At 41.9% G+C, this 13,312-nt stretch overlaps 1 protein-coding gene across 2 annotated transcripts in view; it reads right to left on the bottom strand.

Moving 5' to 3' along the window:
* LOC127582253 (ral guanine nucleotide dissociation stimulator-like) overlaps positions 1-13,312 on the bottom strand; it is a 137,280-nt gene that overhangs the window by 82,782 nt on the left and 41,186 nt on the right. The window contains exon 1 of one of the 2 annotated variants that reach the window (XM_052037407.1): positions 6,418-6,651. The exons of the other annotated variant lie outside the window; for it this stretch is intronic. Within the exon in view, the coding sequence (XP_051893367.1) occupies positions 6,418-6,501 (84 nt within the window). The 5' untranslated portion in view covers positions 6,502-6,651. Of the gene's footprint in view, positions 1-6,417; positions 6,652-13,312 lie in introns of those variants that run through there. 2 annotated transcript variants of the gene reach the window in all.

Raw genomic sequence — 13,312 nt, 5'->3', positions numbered from 1 at the left:
AAAGGATTTTTAAATTATAACAGGTGAGACTGCATGCACCTCTATGGTCTTCACAAAGTTATTCAGCATGAAAACAGAACCTTCAGCCCACCATGTCTGTGCTGGCCATCAAGTACGTATCTATACTAAACACATTTTCCAGCACCCAGCCCGTAGCCTTCAATGCCATGATGTTTCAGTGCTTATCTAAATACTTCTTAAATGTTGCGAGAGTACCTGCCTCCACCAGCCCCTCACGTCTGTCTGCAATGTGATATGGAAAACTCCACAGACTGCCAGGAGAGGTTTTAAAGGATGATATGGTATTGGTATATTATTGTCACTTGTACCAAGGTACAGTGCAAAACTTGTCTTGCGTACTGTTCATACAGATCAATTCATTACACAGTGCAGATACATTGAGTTAGTACGGAGTGCATTGATGTAGTACAGGTAAAAAAAACAATAACAGAGTACAGAGTAAGGTGTCACAGCTACAGGGAAGTGCATTGCAGGTAGACAATAAGGTGCAAGGTCACAACAAGGTATATTGTGAGGTCAAGAGTCCATCTCAATGTATAATGGAACTGTTCAATAGTCTTATCACAGTGGGATAGAAGCTGTCCTTGAGCCTGGTGGTATGTGCCCTCAGGATCCTGTATCTTCTACCTGATGGGAGAGGAGAGAAGAGAGAATGACCCAGGTGGGTGGGGGTCTTTGATTATGCTGGATGCTTCACCAAGGCAGCGAGAGACATAGACAGTCCAAGGAGGGGAGGCTGGTTTCCATGACACGCTGGGCTGTGTCCAAAACTCTCTGCAGTTTCTTGCAGTCCTGGGCAGAGCAGTTGCCATACTAAGCCGTGATGCATCAAGATAGGATGCTTTCTATGGTGCATCGATAAAAGTTGGTGAGTGTCAAAGGGGACATGCCAAATTCCTTTAGCCTCCTGAGGAAGTAGAGGCACTGGTGAGCTTTCTTGGCTGTGGAGTCTACGTGGTTGGACCAGGACAGGCTACTGGTGATGTTCACTCCTAGGAACTTGAAGCTATCAATCTTCCTCCAATTTGTTGTTTTCCCTTTCTGAAGGCATTGATTTTCAGTTGGAGATACACTCCCAGTGTTGGGGCTGCCCTTTAGTTCATCAGCTAAGTGCCCATTCTTTGCACAGGTTGATCAAGACACAGAGGCCAAAAATTTGGGAGGATTGTCACATGATTGGGAGAACTAACACAGGATTCAGCTCCTTTGTGTGAGAAAGTTTCCAGGCAAGTTTGATCCCAACATCAATTTCTACTAACTTTCCACCAAAATTGCCATCTCAAAGCAAGGAACAAGATGCCGGTCTTATTTTCTCCATCAATACCTAGGCCTGAAAGTCACTACTCCTGCCTGGTGAGTTCTTCTCAGTACCCCAGCCAAAGTGTGACATGGTGGCATATCTAGTAGAGCTGCTGTTTCATAGCTCCAGCAGCCCAGGTTCAATCCTGACCTCTGGTGCTGTCCGTGTGGAGTTTTCATATTCCTCCTGTGACCATATGGATTTATTCTGAGTGCTCTCATTTCCCTCTACATCCCTTCTGGCAGTTAGGGTGTTTGGCTTCTGTAATTTACCCTTAGTGTGTAGTGAGTGCTAAACTCTAGTGGGAGTTGATGGGTATGTGGAAAGAATAAAAATGGAATTAGTATAAATGGATACTTGATGGCTTGTGTGGATTCTGAGGGCTAACGGCCCTTTTCCTTGTATGACTCAAGCAACACTAAAATAGGATGGTCCAGTCATTTATTTCAGTACTATTTATGGGAGCTTGCTGTTCTCAAATTGGCTGCACTTCGTAAGTTTTGATTTAAAGTGTTTTGGCACGTTCAGAGATGTTGAAAGATGCTATATGGACATAAGTTAGTCCTTCCTTCACCAACTAACAGCACACGTCAGAAATGGATTCGTAAACTGGATAAACTTGCTAAAATAAAAGGAGCCTTTTTTTTAAAAAAGCGTTCCATTAAGAAGGTGATGTTGTATACTTGATACATACCAAGGAATGCATGACTGATTTTTCTCGTTGGGTCAAACTGCTGGAATTCCCTGATTATCACGTCCAATGTTTACAAGATTTTCATTGCAAGTACACAAGCAAAAAAGTCCCTTGATAATTTTCCCACCTGCATCTGCAACATTAATCACAATCTTTTGGCATAATCCATGTTATTTAAGGCTTCAACACACCTTCCATTCTTTACAATGCCAATGCCTTTAGTACAATATATTTTATTTATGACTTATTCACAGGGATAGCCCTTTCTTGGGAATCAACTCTGCATTCTTACTGCCCGGACCTCTTGCACAATGCCCATTTCCCATACCTCAATACTGGCAGCAGTAACTCCTGCCATCTGGATCCACAGCTCTGGAATTCCATCTCTAAATTTCTCTCTCTTCTTTTAAGATTCTTTTTAAAATTCATCCATCCTAATATCACCTTATTTGACTTGGTGACAAATTCTGTCTGACAAAGCTCATGTGATGTGATTGGAACATTTGACTGTTATGGTTCCTTTACATATGCTGTTGTGTTCTGCTGCCACATTAGAGTGGAAGTTGATTGGGCAGCTCCTCGAGCCTACTCTGCCGTTCAATAAGATTGTGGCTGAACTGATCTTTGGCTTCAATTTCACTTTCCTGCCTGATTCTCATAACATTTCATTCTCCTAAAATCTATTGATCTAACCCTTGAATATGCCTAATGACTCAACATCATATCCTTCTAGAGTAAAGGACTCCAAAGATTCACCATACTTCAAGGGAAGAAGTTCCTCCTCTTCTGTCTGCTAGCCAAGTCCTTGAAAAGCTGGGGCTACAAAAGACAAAGGAACTAATGCCACTTATCCAAGCAGAGTAATCCATGTTCCACACCTTCATCCTTGCATTCATTTTCTCTACCATTCACAATCTTCAACAGTTGGCATCAGATTATTCCAGTCCAGGCTTTCATTACATCCTTTTAACAAATCACTTTTCTCAGCTCAGAAGGACTTGCGGCTCAAACAAGCTCCTGACAGCCCTTTTATCCTACTATATCTGTAGACTTCCAGCCTTCCTCCCATTCATTCATTCTGCTGCCCTGCTCTCGCCTTCAATCCAGATGTTCATCCTTTATCAGCATTTGCCTTACAAATGGAAAAAAAAACTGCCGGAAATCATCAATTCTTTAGAAGAGTGCAGAGAGGAAAAAATATTGTATAAATTTAGACTATGGTGCCAAAAGCAGCTTTCGATATCACTATTACCACGGTGCAGTCATAACAGGTATACTGTAGATAGACTGGAAAATAAAACCCACACGGACAAATGCCACATTCATATCTGTTGTAACTGAAAAATCCCCTTGATAACAGAGTATAAACATGCTACCCAGAATGAAATGACTTCTAACGGTGGTCTCACTCCCTTTATTTTCTTCTGTCATCATATTCACATGAAATGCCCTCTCTGCTATCTGTTCCTCAGCTGATAGGCTTCCAGGGTATAAAGACCACAATGGCATTCGATAGCACTAATTATCTACCTCTCCCACCAATATATAATCCATAGAAGACAATCTGTACCTGCTTTCTGACTCCTAAACCAGCAGCTGAAAGTTCAAACACCCTTCTATTCAGTCCCAAACAGAGAATAACAATTCTGGACGTGAATACTGGGCTGATATTCACTAATATTCTTGTGTATGTTGGGTGAATCTCTCGTCGCAAGAGATCCCTCAAGCACTGTGGGACTAGGCCACCTGTTGGGCAGAATGGTTGTGTGCTTGAATGAGCCTGTGAATCCTTCCACTGCATTCTGCTCTTCTCCAAGGGAAGAGACTGAAGACATAAAAATAAAAACCATCTGCTTTTTCTAGAACATCAAACGTTTTCCCCTTGACTTCTGTTAACATTCATCTCCTTGGAAATCTCAAGCATCCTTTAAACATATATGCCAGCCATCCCCATTTGAGATGATTTGGAAAAAAAAACTTGCACTCGTGTTCCTGAATGGCCAGGCATTTCTTGCCTAGAAGTTGCTTATCTGAGCCAGTGTGTAGAGAAACACTGACTGCATGGAGCAATAGTGCAAGTCAGTATATTGCATGCAGCAGAGGGTGGAGATGGGAAATGGGGGAGGAGCAGAAATTCTATTTGTGGAATAGAAGGAAAAAGGCAGAAGCAGTAGTGAAAGAAAAGGAAAGAGGATAGCAAAACTGGAATATTAACTGAAGGGCAGGAGAAAGGTGAGTGCCATCACCTGCTTTATCTGCAGGGTATATGAGTTCTGGCAGAATAAAGGGCAGAGTGAAGAGCTTGTAAGCCAATTCACGTCCAGAAGGCTCATTTTTACTGGCACCTACTTGTTGGTTATGTGACAGGGCAAAATTCAATGGGATTAAAATTGGATGGATCCTACAAAAGAAGGATAATCCAAACGGCATGATTACTGCCCAGGATGTACACTGGATTTATTTTCTTTATTGAGAAGGCGTTAGCTGGAGAACATTCACTGGAGGAAACAATAAAAGGATGTAGGGAGCATACTGAAAAGTGAAACTATAAGATGAAATCACATGTGGAAGTAAGCATATGTGATGGTTTTAATACAGTGGCAGTTAATATATGATATACAGATTGTGGCAACAGAGAATATATTTATCTGTTTGTGGAGTCTGAAACACCAAGACTAAATTTTAGGTTAACACTTGGCAGAATATTTGCATCATGTGCAGGTGAATAATGATCCTCACTGCAAGAACTGTGTGACTTCAATAAAACCCTTCACCACAGGACTAACCACCCTATTGATTGGCATAAAGACAATGCCATCCAATGGGAAGAATATTGGCTGTTGAGCAACCTGCAGATCCTTTCAGGACTGCAATCTGTTTTTCAAGGGATAGGCATTGGAAGAGGAAAACATCAACACCTGATCGTGCGTTGGAGCCATCTTTTTTTCTATCTACGTAAGTGTGGCAAAGTCAAGACGATGACACAGATCTATTGTTAATGCTGTATTACATTCATTCTTTTTGAATAAAATAACAACTTACATGGAATTCCAGCAAGAACTCTGATGCAAGTGTCACAGAAACACTATCCTGAATAAATTTCTGCTCATCATTTGGCATGGACTCAATAGGCTGAATTGCCTCCTTTTAATGAGGGAAACTTCCATAATCTTTGTCTTTAATCACTGTAACAAAGATATTTCTTCATTCCCTTATCTAGAGCAACTGTATGCATGCATTTATGTTTCACCTTTAACACAAAGCTAAGCCCTAAGGGATTTTTCCAGTGAAAAAGTGTTGTTAACTACTAACTTTTAGCTCACATATTTATCTGCTGGGAGAACCTGTTTTGCATGTGTGTGCTTGCAATGTGTGTGTGTGTGCACACGTGCATGTGTGTATGTTGTGGGGGGGGGGGGCATATAAGCAGGTGACCAAAGACTTGATGAAAGAGGTTGGTTTTAAGTGGGAGAGTTGTTAAGGTTTAGGAAGAGAAATCCTTATTGTACTTCCAAGGTCTTGTCTGCAGTAATAACAGGATTAGTGTAAACCCTGATTTTCCACCAGCTCCTAAATCCCAGGAACCAGGGAGGAAGAGTCCATTCCATTCTATTGGGACTACAGTAGTGAAATGCTCAAATACCAAAAGTCTGAGTGGCTCCTCACTGCTTTAGCAGTGGGTTTGTAAAGTGGGAAGAAGGACAACATCTGCTTTTCCCTTCTACTGCTGGGCTGAAAGTCAAAGACAATGTTTCACTATTAAGAAATGCAGGCAGCAGACCAGCAGAAAGTTCACTTCTGAAACACAATTCACAGCAGCTTGTTTCTGTAGCACCTTTAACATACTAAATGCCCCAAGGCACCTCACGGAAGTATAATCAAACAAAATTAAACAGAGTATAATCATGATTAATAACTTTCTTCCTGACTCTAGGGTTAGACAAGTCCTTAAACCAAATAGATGCTGGAAACACTGAGCAGGGTCAGCAGCTTCCGTGAACAGAGAAAGTGCTAACGTGAAACATACTGATCTGGCCCACTGAGTATTTCCTGCATTTTGTTTTATTTCAGATTTCCAGTATCTGCATTTTTTTAGTTTTACGTAAATCCTCTTTTGACTGCAAAGGTGATGCCTTAAATGCAAACTACCGCGTGGCCCACTGAAGCGAGCATGTGTTAAGCAAACTGTTGTTCAGGACTATCTATTGTATATGTTTTTAGCTCACTTTCTCCTCGGTGCCCCCCCACCGATACGCAGCGATCAGTAAATAAACTCGAAAGAGGAATTGCTCCGAGCTTGCCCTCCTCTCCTCACGAGGCAAGTCTGCACTGGGCGGTGCTGAGACAGCGGGTGACCAATTTTAACCGAGTGTCAAAGGGTAGATCTTGACATCTGACTTACCGCATCGTTCAGCAGGTCAAACATGCAGACTTTGACGGGCTGTGCGAGCGCTTTTTGAAGATTAAACAACGATTTTGTCTCCATTTCTCCCCCTTCTCTGGTGTTGTAAACAGTGGACCTTTCACATGCTGTCTTCGCAACACGCTTGGGTATAGGGAGCCCTGCGGACGGGGGACAGGCTAGGAAACTCCCCCTCGCTCTTATTTTCTCACCGAGATGTGACAGGATGCTGTAACAAAAGCTTCCTTCCTCTCTCTGCAGCCCTCGAGAAATCCTCGGTGGTGAGTCTATCGCCCTCCCTCAACGTGCGGCAACACGCTCCCGGATTTGCATTTTATTGTCAAGCCACATCAGATGTGAGAGTCAAACAGCCTGCAGTGTACCGCCGCTGTGGAGTCACCGCAGCCTCGTCCCTTTATTCCCCTGTGGCTCAAAAATCTGATCAATTCCATTTGTGTAAGCTGACGCGTTTTCCTCAAGACCACTGGCTGCAAGTATGGCTGTCTAAAGAAAATAACTGCATTTCTATTACGTCTTTCATCGCCTCATGCCATCCCAAACAGCGTTAGTATTATTGAAGGGAAGACATTGTTCCAATATAGGAAAGTGGCAGCAAGATCCCATAGACTGTTTTCGAGAGTGGTTGAGACCAGGGACAAGATACTGCGAGCAGCTCACACTTTCTTCAGAATAGTGTCACTTCCCATCCTTAAGAAGGAACGTCTGGCAGTGCCACACTCCCTTAATACTGCACTGAGAGTGTTGGCACTGGAGTGTGCTGAAAAGAGTTGGCAATATGAGTGACACTGAAATTCCCAGGGCTTTCCCCAGTTTTCTGCTACAGCTGGCCAAAGGCTGATGGATCCCGGAGGACTGGCTGGGAGCAGCTGCCTGCTGTGGCTCCTCCAAGGCTCCAGTGATCTCCTTTCAGCAGGAACCTAGGAAAATTTCTGTGGGATTTCAGAGCTGGGTTCTCTCTCTCCCTTTTCTTCTTGGTTAATGAACCATTACATTTGGTACTAGAGTCACACATATCAGAAGGGTCAGATAGATCCCTTGGTCTGTACTGTGTTAAGTTGATCTCAGTGGATAGGTTACGATTGAGCTCAACACTTCAGGTGGGTGGAGAAGAGCAGGAAATCAGGCAGGGGTCCTATTCCCCATTTCCCAACTATTGATTCCTACTGAAAAGAACCTGTTGGGTGACAATAGGACTTACTTTCATACTCCCATGGTTCAAGGCAGCATTCCAGTTTGCGACTGTGGTGAAAAACCGTCACTAGGTGAGGAGTATATTTAGGCCAGTTTTCAGTGAGTTTGACACACACAGGAAAGATCTACACAGCTAGCTGTCAGACTTGGAATGAGGAAGTGAACTGTTACAACACTGGCATTCAACTGGTTCTCAAACTGATTTTTGGCTCATTTATTCTGAGGCCTATATTCATGCTCAGTGAGTAATGGCTTCAAGATGGCCATTTATCAAAGGAGTATGGCATCCTTCCTCACCTTGGCTGCAGACAAGATTTGACCTTAGAGTGTTGGTCAGCTATCCAGTTGCATGGGCCATTGTAACTCAATCCAATTTGTATCATACCTCCAAATGATGCCAATTCCAGACAGGAGTTCTGTTATAATGGTGCTGAGGCCAATTTTAGCCATCATCCAGGCCACAAGCACATTGCTCGGCATAGAACAGAAAATGGAATAAAAAGAATCTAATGTAAGATCACGAAGATATAGCACACGAGAGAATTCAACCCATCATGGTTGTGTCAGCTCTGTGGAAGAGCAAATAAATGAGTCCTAGTTTACCAAACATTCTCCATAGCCCTGTAAAACTTTTCCCCTGAATAGTTCAACACCCAAAACAAAATACCACAAATATACAGTGTGTCCATCATTCCAAATGGAAAATCAGAATTTTCCTTCAGAACATTCCAGCCCGCCCTGTAGACTCTTTTTCCATGAATAGAACCTGCAACTGTCTTGAATCAGTTAATTTATTCACAAGGGAAGCTTATTGAGCTTCCAGGGAACCATCAAAATAGCCTTTGTTTACAACCAGAATACAATGGCTTACACTGTCTGCATCATTTGGCTCTGATTCAACTGAACAGTGCTTTTTTCTTGTCTGATATTATATCTCAATGCATCACCATTCTAGGCATGTTAATAAGTGCCGTGCAGATGAGTCAATGGGCTGGTCTTTAAAAAAAACTTCATGCGGATTTTAACCGATGACAGGAATTAACTTTGGCCAATCCAACACCTGATACACACATTGACAGTTTTTTTTGTGTACTTTTCCTTCCTCTCAAATTAAATAGCATTTCCAGTGTTTTTCTGTTTTTCAGATTTCCAGCATCTGTAGTATTTTGCAAAACAAGGGAAAGGAAAGAAATTAAAAGATCCAGAATGACTGTAATATGCACTTGACAGTTACAGGGAAATGAACAAATGCTGATTTACAGTTAAAATCATGGCACATAGATTGACACCCAAATACACATACATAGTACATGGCAATTTAAAGGACACCATCAGAAAGTTGAGAAATAGAAGTATAATTAACAAATAGACTTTGGATTAATTTAACCAAGTGCTGGTTCAGACTGGATGTGGATGAGCAGCTGATGGGTACAGCAATGCATCTCCTTGATGTAATTCACCCTGAAAGACATTTTTGATCCAGTATTGACAATGTGTCTCCTAGTGTCTTCATTGTGCTGGAAAAAACTCCAATGGTCAGGAGAATAAATTGTTTACTCCAGGCAGTAGTGGGATGGATTGGCACAGGCAGTAACTGGTATCAGGGTGGACAACAAAGCCAAGATGAAAGATTATGGTCAGTGGACAAAAAGTGCTGACAGTCCATAACAGTTTTGACAGTACTTGTAATGAGAGAGATTGGATAACACTTACACTACGCATCAGAAGCACTATTGTTTTTCATTCAGATGACAGGCCTCCAGTATACTCAGCATTTCCTTAGCTTCTTTTTGTTTCTATTCGCGGTGTCTTGTTGGGGATCCATCTTAGAACATAAGAAACAAGGGCAGGAGTAGGCAATATTCAGCCAATGAATATGATAATGGGAAATCTGATCTTTGGCCTCAAAACTTTCCAATATATTTAATGACTCATCTTTCACAAATTTCTGTGTTTAGTTTTGGTCGTCCTGCTATAGCAAAGATGTTACTAAAATGGAAAGAGTGCAGAAAAGATTCACAAGGATGTTGCCAGGACTTGAGGGACTGAGCTATAGAGAGCAGTTGGACAAGCTACGGCTTTATTCCTTGGGAGACTGAGGTGATCTTATAGAGATGTATAAAATCATGAGGGGTATAGATAGGGTGAATGCACTCAGTATTTTTCCCAGGGTTGGAGAATCAAGAACTAGAGGGTATAGGTTTAAGGTGACAGGGGAAAGATTTAATAGGAAATTGAGGGGTAACTTTTTTTTTACACAAAAGGTAGTATCTATGTGGAATGAGCTGCAGAGGAACTGGTTGAGGCAGGTACAATAACAACTTTTAAAAGACAGTAGGGCTGCTACATGGATTGGAAAGGTTTACAAGGTTATGGGCCAAACACTGGCAAATGGGACTAGCTTGGATGGGGCGTCTTGGTCTTGGACCAGTTAGGCCAAAGGTAGCCTGTTTCCCTGATGTACAACTTGGATTATTGGATAGAATTAGTCCAACAAAAATAGGCCATTTAGCCCAAATGTCACTACTATTTTTTTATGCTCCTCTTGAGCATCCTCTCATCTTTTCTCCCTTTCGTTCTTATCTCACTTAAATCATTAAATCCATCTGTACTATTCACCTCACCTGTTCCTTGCAGCAGTGCACCAGTCCACGGGTAAGGTGGTGAAGAGGTGTTTCCTAAACTCTCCATTAGACAATATTATTCTTTTTCTTATATTCACGTCGCTTAGTTTTGGACTCCCTAAATTGTAGAATCATAGAAATCTATAGCCCAGGAAGCAGCCATTCAGCCCAATGCATGCATTCTGGCCAAAAATGCAGTTTATGCTGATCTCACCTCCCAGCTTTTGGTCTATAGCCCTGCAGGTTACAGTTCTTCAAGTATATGTCAAGATACTTTTCAAATATAGAGAGGGTTTTTGCTTCCACTTTCATTTCAGGCAATGAGTTCCAGACCCTCACCACTTCTTGAATTAAGTATTTTTTTCAACTCTCATCTCTTTCCTCTACTAACTAACTTGAATCAAGACACTGACCTCTCTGCTTGGGTCTTTTCTATTTAACCTGTCTAGGTAGCTCTACATCTACTACTCACAGTTTCAAAACTTCTATCACTCCCTCTGTCTTTTCTTTAAAGCACTACAGATGTCCTGAAGTTGTGAAAGGTGCTATATAAATACAAGGCTTTCTTTCATAGGAAAGGCCACTTCAGTTTTTCCTGAAAAGCTTTAACCTCTCAGTTTTGAGGTCAATGGTAAATACAACTCAGCTCCACAGTTGAAAAGGGAATGTAAACCCATTCACATGCAGGTCTGCTCAGGGAAAAAAATTAAAACCCAACCTGGGCCTGAGGATTTTTTTTCTATACCTGACTTTCACTATAAATATAACAATCTTAAACATGCTATTGGTTTGTTTAAGGGTAAAACACCTAATAATGAATGATACCACTTTGATCTGGATAACAGACTTAGCTGGGACAGCATGGCATGCCCTGACTCAACCCCAGATGTTTTATCAAAATACACACCCAAAACAAAACTAAACCTGACCCAAGTCCTGATGTGCTTGTGTCAGATCGCCATGCTGTGCATTCACCACCAGCAATTCCTGTTCTAACTAAAAGCACGTGAGAGCTGCCGCATAAGGCTGTGTATTGTGAGAGACACCATAGCTGCAATGTAAATAAAGATTAGTAGCTTAGCAATGTGCTTCTTAGAACCGTCTTTTTCAAAAACCAAAGATTTAACCTAATTTCTCAATCGAGAAATACTGTCCCTTTAAAATACCATGGATTCCAGCAAAGATTATTACCATAAATTTTATCAATGGACAAGCAGATTTAATTCACAGTTAACACTTGACTAAAGTTGCTATGTAAAAGGAAGCATAATTGTTCATGACAAATGTCAGCTTGTTCCCTCATTTCCTTATTGCAGTTTGATAGATTTGAGGTTAAAGGTCAGAAGCATTCTTCAGCTGCTGCTGCAGAAAACACAAGTGCCCTACTGAAAATGGTATTAAGCTTCTTCTGAAATTTGGTAACTAAAGCTGCAGTTCCATTAACAAAGCTCCTTAAAGCAAAGAAACAGGAACTCGTGACCCACCTTATTCACAAAAATACCTAATTCCTGAAAACCATAAATGATAATTGGCCTGGCACTTGGATCTGATTCTGAGTTTTGAGTGTCTGCCTTGGCTCAGTGGGTCCAATTTCAAAAGTTTTGTGTTCGAGTCCTACTCTAGAAACATGGGCACTAAAATCCCTGGGCTGGTAATAAGAAGTGCTGCACCATCAGAGGTGCTGTTTTTTGGATTAGATGTTAAGATAAAACCATCTGTCCTCCTCAATGGACATAAAGGATCCCACACCAGACTCCTAATCTATGCCCATCTCTCAATCAACACTGCAGATTGACTATCCCATTTCCAACATCACAGTACTGACTACTTTGTTTTGCAATCAAGCCACATTTGCAATGTTAGCAGCACCATGTATACATAAAAAAACATGCTAAACGTGTTATGCAAACATTTAATAGTGTATCTTGGTACTTTAGTGGGATGAGCATAATTTAAGGAACAGGAACTCCATGTTGTGATATTGACATGCAAATAGAGCAAGATTCTGTCAAGTCCCTAAAATATATTAGTTTAAATTTAAAGTACATTCTATGTAGGTTATTTTAAGGGTCAAAGTTGATAAACTGGAATCTAAGCTTCAAACACTGTGACACATCAGGGAGGGGGAGGGATACCTGGACACTGTGTTTTCAGAAGCCATTAGATTAACTGCTTCAAATTTGGTCTGTGGTCAGTGACAAGAGGGTGTGACTGTGAGTGAGGCAAGTAGGGGGATCCAAGAGGTAGTGCTGGAGAAGCCTCAGCCCTTGAGCTTGTCCAACAGGTCTGAGATTCTTGCTCCCTATGCGGATGAGAGTGGGGGCTGTAGGAAGGATGAGCAACTGAACCGTGATACTGTGGTTCAGGGAACCATTCGGTGGGGGGTGAGGGAGGATAATTGGGGATAGTATAGTCAAGGGAATAGACACAATTCTCTGTTGCAAGGATCGAGAGTCCCAAAGACTGTGTTGCCTGCCTGGTGCCAGGTTTGGGACATCTCATCTGACCTACAGAGGAATTTGGAGGGGGCAGGGAAAGATTCAGTTGTCATGGTCCATGTGGGTACCAATGACATGGGTAGAACAAGGAAAGAGGTTCTGCTGAGGGAATTTGAGCAGCTAGGGACTAAATTAAAAAGCAGAACCAAAAGGGTAATAATCTCTGGATTGCTACCTGAGCCACGTGCAAATTGGCACAGGGTCAATAAGTTAAATGTGTGGCTCAAGGATTGGTGTGGAAGAAGTCGGTTTGAATTTGTGGGACATTGGCACCAGTATCGGGGAAAGAGGGAGTTGTTCGAATGGGACAGGTTCCAACTGAACCACGCTGGGACCAGGGTCCTGGCGAATCACATAACTAGGGCTGTGGATAGGGCTTCAAACAGGTGGGTTCAACCGATTAGAAAAGTATGGATAAAGTAAAAGGAGAGCGCAGGAGAGGTTACTGAAGTCTCCAGAATAAAAAAAAAGACGAAGAGTTTAGAAAGGGATAAGAATTTAACTTCAGGCAACATGGAGACAAATTTGAGAAGAGGGGTGGTGAATACAGGACTGAAGGTG

This window comes from Pristis pectinata, chromosome 23 (assembly GCF_009764475.1).
Source record: "Pristis pectinata isolate sPriPec2 chromosome 23, sPriPec2.1.pri, whole genome shotgun sequence".
Classification (NCBI taxonomy): Eukaryota; Metazoa; Chordata; class Chondrichthyes; order Rhinopristiformes; family Pristidae; genus Pristis; species Pristis pectinata.
This window is presented reverse-complemented; position numbering and strand designations above follow the sequence as displayed.